General features: G+C 41.1%; 1 protein-coding gene across 1 annotated transcript; it reads left to right on the top strand.

The window, feature by feature from the left end:
• Window positions 1-957: 957 nt before the first annotated feature.
• LOC132608163 (uncharacterized mitochondrial protein AtMg00810-like) lies at window positions 958-1332 on the top strand. The gene has a single exon (XM_060322239.1). It carries the CDS (start codon window positions 958-960, stop codon window positions 1330-1332), a length of 375 nt encoding a protein of 124 aa, XP_060178222.1.
• Window positions 1333-5325: the final 3993 nt, after the last annotated feature.

Below are 5325 nucleotides of genomic sequence, written 5' to 3'. Positions count from 1 at the left end.
ATGAGAATGTCTTCCCCTTTTCCAATTTACATTCTCCCACTTCTATTACTTATGACTTTTTGGACGATGGCATTTCCCTATTGTGGTTGCATCACTTGGCTTCTACTCAGGATAGTCGGCTCAGCTCCCCCTGCTCCCGTGCCACAGCCGACTACCCCCCCTCCCACCGTGACCCAGCCCGCTGCCCAGTCCCCTCCGCTGGCAGCCGCCTACCCTACCGCACCTACCCCTCTCCCCGCTGCCTTGGGCCAACAGCCTTCGGCTACGTCTATCCCACCGTCACCCCAGCCTCCCCCTTTTACCAATCCGTCTCGAATGGTGACCCGGAGTCAGCATGGTATTTTTAAGCCAAAACGCACGTTTAACTTGAATACCATGGTTACGAAATCCCCTCTCCCTCGTAACCCTGTGACTGCCCTTCGCGACCCGAATTGGAAAATGGCTATGGATGATGAATTTGATGCTCTTATTAAAAATAAGACGTGGGAGTTAGTGCCCCGTCCACCTAATGTGAATATTATTCTTTCTATGTGGATTTTCACTCATAAAGAAAAATCTAATGGTGATTTTGAGAGGCATAAAGCCCGTCTTGTAGGTGATGGTAAGACTCAACAGGTTGGCATTGATTGTGGTGAGACCTTCAGTCCAGTGGTCAAGCCGGCTACGATCCGTACCGTTCTCAGTCTTTCCCTATCAAAGAAGTGGCCTATTCATCAGTTAGATGTCAAGAATGTTTTCTTACACGGTGAGCTCAAGGAAACAGTGTATATGCATCAACCTCTGGGTTTCATAGATCCCACTCATCCGGATTATGTATGTTTACTCCGTAAGTCCTTATATGGGCTTAATCAGGCCCCGAGAGCATGGTACAAGCGTTTTGCAGATTATGTATCTTCTCTTGGTTTTTCAAACAACAGATCTGACAATTCTTTGTTCATCTACAAAAAGGGGTACGATATGGCATACATGTTACTTTATGTTGATGATATTATTCTTACTGCTTCCTCAGATTCTCTCCGATGCTCCATTATGGCTCTCATTGCCTCGAAATTTGCTATGAAGGATCTGGGTCCTTTGAATTATTTCCTTGGCATTCATGTCACTCGACATAAGGATGGCATGTTTCTTTCGCAACGCAAGTATGCCGAAGAAATCATTGATCGAGCTGGGATGTATTCTTGTAAGGCTACTTATACTCCGGTTGATACTAAACCGAAGGTGAGCGGCACATCGGGTGCTCCTTATGATGACCCGACTCACTATCGCAGTCTCGCAGTTGCCCTTCAGTATCTTACTTTCACGAGGCCAGATATCTCTTATGCTGTTCAATAGGTATGCTTACACATGCATGCACCGCGACAGGTTCATATGCATGCCCTTAAGCGTATCATCCGTTACATTCAGGGTACACTTGACTATGGTTTGCATCTTTATCCGTCCTCAGTTACGAACCTTCTTTCCTACACTGATGCGGATTGGGGGGGGGGGGGGGGGGCTGCCCTGACACACATCGGTCAACGTCTGGTTATTGTGTCTTCCTTAGGGATAACTTGATATCGTGGTCTTCGAAACGCCAACCTACCCTCTCTCGTTCGAGTGCTGAGGCGGAGTATAGGGGGGTTGCTAATGTTATCTCCGAGTCCTGCTGGCTTCGCAATCTTCTGTTGGAATTACATTGTCCTATTCATAAGGCTACTATGGTATATTGTGACAAAGTGAGTGCCATTTATCTTTCGGGAAATCCGGTGCAACATCAGCGCACCAAACACATTGAAATGGACATTCACTTTGTTCGTGAGAAGGTTGCGCGCGGACAAGTTCGTGTCCTTCATGTTCCATCCCGCTATCAGATTGCCGATATTTTCACCAAGGGACTACCACAGGTCTTATTTGAAGATTTTCGGGATAGTCTCAGCGTTCGTAAACCTCCCGTTTCGACTGCGGGGGTGTGACAGATTATGTAAATATTAATTAGAATATTTTGTAGTCTACTATTTTAGGTTAGCATATTTTGTATGTTGACACCCAATTTTGTCCCGTCTTCCCCCAAAATATTTATTTACGCTTCTGATATTTTGGCCACTTTAAAATAATTATTTATATTTTACTATAATTATCAGCCTCTTATTAATACCGGCGTTTTCGTTCGCTAGCTATTATTATTTTTGTTACTGCTACCATTATTAGTATTATTATTATTATCAGTTATTTTATTATTACCGGTATTATGATAATCCGCATTTTTATCATTTCAGCATTTTTACTATCTTATGCACACGCATCACATTTATTTTCGCATAATTAAATAATAGCGTTTATTTACTGTTGATTTTCAAAATGTTATTGCACGGCTATTACGATGTCATATAATTTTATTATCTGAGCACTAATAATTACATATTTTCTATTAGGTAATATTTTAGCACACGTTAGTATAGAGTTATTAAAATGGGTGTTTATTTAAATCTAGAGGCCCAAATTGTTTCTTTCATCAGCCAAATTATTAGTCCAAGTCCGAGCCCAAACAATTGTTTTCAAACCAGCCCATATTTATTCAGTCCATTTACAATCAACAGCTTAATATTTTGCAGATCAGCCCATCATTTATTTGAATAGCCCAGTCCATTAAGCCTTTTGACCCTGACCCGACCCGTCCGTTTCAAAAATAAGGAAACCACTAGGGTTCCCCTTTGATTCACTTCAGCGCCGCTCCCTTCCTCTCTCTTCTCTCTCTCTCATCCCTCTCTCTCTCTCTCTCTTTGACCGACGCAAATAGCAAAGTCGCAGTGGCCTTTCACCTCTACCAGGCCGTGTATGGCCATTACGGGAAAGGGAAATCTTAGTGTATGGCCACTACCAGGCCGTGATACGCCCAAATTACACCTTCAATAACATGAGTAAGCGGTTGTTATCAAATATAGAACCCAACGAGGTTGGGGTCGAATCCCACAGAGAATACAATGAAGAAATATACTTAATAAGTGTAACACCCGACTATTAGTCTATATTTCAAGGGAAAGGGGAATATACTAATGGTTTGATTGTTGTTTGTTCATTAAAGACTAAGAATGATTATATTATGTAAACTATTGGTGAATGGGACTAAGGTTGTGGTTCCAATGGAAAGTAATGTGATTGGGTATCAATTCAACTTATTTATATGCCTAAGTGCATTAAGCCAAGGGTTACACGATTCTTGCCAAAAGTTTTCCAACCAAATTAGAAAATTTCATCCTAGGCTTTTCCAAGCCCTAGAATGTTTTATAAGAGAACACCCATGTAGCCTCAACAATTTGGGTCATTAAATCCATTAGATGGATTTAATGACCCAAATTGTTGCTATTAACTCTTTTCCTAACCTCTACTTTCTTTTCCAAGCAAAGTAATGGTATTAAGGCACAAGTAATGTTGTACACCATCACAAGACATTAATGCTTGAAGAGTTAATAGAAAACACCATTAGCATATAAATGTAGTATGAATCTGAAACCCAATCACATAACTAACACATTTGATCCCACAACCTTAGCTGAAAGATTAGCTACTAATATTCATTAAAGGTAAAGCAATAAAGTAAAGTGTATTCATAAAGCTTACAAAAGTATTGGATGGAGAAGATGACAAAAGCCAAAAGGAATCTCTTAAAGGCTTCACCAACCAACAATAAATGAGCTCCACAAGAGTCTATGCTAAAAAACTGCAGAATGAATGAGTCCAAAACCCTAGAAAATCTATTTATAGAATGTCCAAAACGGGAACAATTTCCAGACAAAAATGCCCCTGCGCATCTGGTGCGAATCGCACTTGGTGTCGCATCTTCAATCATCTGTTGAGCAGCATCTGCGATATAGGATGCGATTCGCATGTACCACCTGCGACTCGCATGTGGTGTCGCATGTGGTGTCTTCTTTGGCCATCTCTGTCAACAGATGCTGCACCACCTGCGACTCGCATGCAGTACCTGCGATTCGCAGGTGATGCCCTAGTTCAGTTCAGCTGGATTTTGCTTCAAGTTGCTTCCGGCACATGTTATTCTACAAATTGACACAAAAACACGAGAAATGACATCAAAAGTACTTGGGGATTTACAAAAGACTAAGTAGTTGGCGTCGAATGTGCCGTAATTTTACGACACATCAACACCCCCAAACTTATACTTTTGGTTGTCCTCAAGCATTTAAAACAGAACTACAATATATGCCAATTGCTAGGTACTACAATGATGATCGTGATCAGTCAAAACATAATTATTTAAAATATGAGTTCCCCTCCCTCTTGTTGCGAGACATGGTGCCTTTCCTCAAAGGGCGAGCATTAACCAACCGCTGCACTTGGTGACACAATGGTACTCTATCTTTTAAGGAAACAGCTTCAAATGAAGCGTCAAGAAATAATTCTTTCGTTGAGCTTAGTAATCCACATGCCCTCACAAAAGACCAAAGAAAGTCCCACACACACATATTCACAAATAGCAACTGGGACAAAAGATGAATAAGGAGAGAACAACTCACACTCAGAAAATAAAATGTACAAGTACAAAAATGTGGTGCCATAAGCTTGCCCTTTAAGTATTTCTCCACTAATGTAAACACACTTTGTTCAAAATCAATTAGGACTTGCGGGTCATAGCTAAGGTTCGGGGTTAAGGTGGGATGAATTTGGGTAAGAGTGACTTGACATCTCCCTAAGCATTTTCGAACACGCTTCCTTCACCTAATCTGTCCTTTCTTTAGCATTTAAGCATTATCCGCCCATTCGTGCCTCCTTTTGCCGGTATCGTTATTGCTTCTCTAGTTTCCCCATTTATTTCTTACGTCATAACCATTATTCACACCCTTGTGTTCACTGCTAAACATATAATTTATTTTTACATATACACACCTTTCTTTACACATATCTAACATATACACACTTTGTTTTAGCTACTACCCCCAAACTTAAGCGTTTTAGCCTATAGTAGCGTATTCGATTTGCTTAGGGAGATAGGGTGCCAAAAGGTGCGTAAACAAGGGCAAAAGGTGGGTAAACAAGGGCAAAAGGGATGGGGCCTGTCACAAGGTCGTAATGAAAGAAAAGAAAAACAAAGTTACGGCTCAAAAATGGGTTAACTAGGGTATCAATGCAATAGGTAGGAATTTTTAGGTTTAGTGGCGGTCCAAAGAGAGCCTAATATCCTTTTTCAAACAAGTGTAGTTTAGTATTTCGCCTTGAGATACTTTCCGGGCAAGTTCTAGATCACAATTATGCACAAGACTAGAACAATAACCTCTCACACACATGGCACATGGATTACTTTGCTATCTTCTAACTACTTCTCAACCCATC

Source organism: Lycium barbarum, chromosome 8, assembly GCF_019175385.1.
Source record: "Lycium barbarum isolate Lr01 chromosome 8, ASM1917538v2, whole genome shotgun sequence".
NCBI lineage: Eukaryota > Viridiplantae > Streptophyta > Magnoliopsida > Solanales > Solanaceae > Lycium > Lycium barbarum.
The sequence above is the reverse complement of the archived record's forward strand: the minus strand, read 5'-3'. Positions and strand labels throughout refer to the sequence as shown.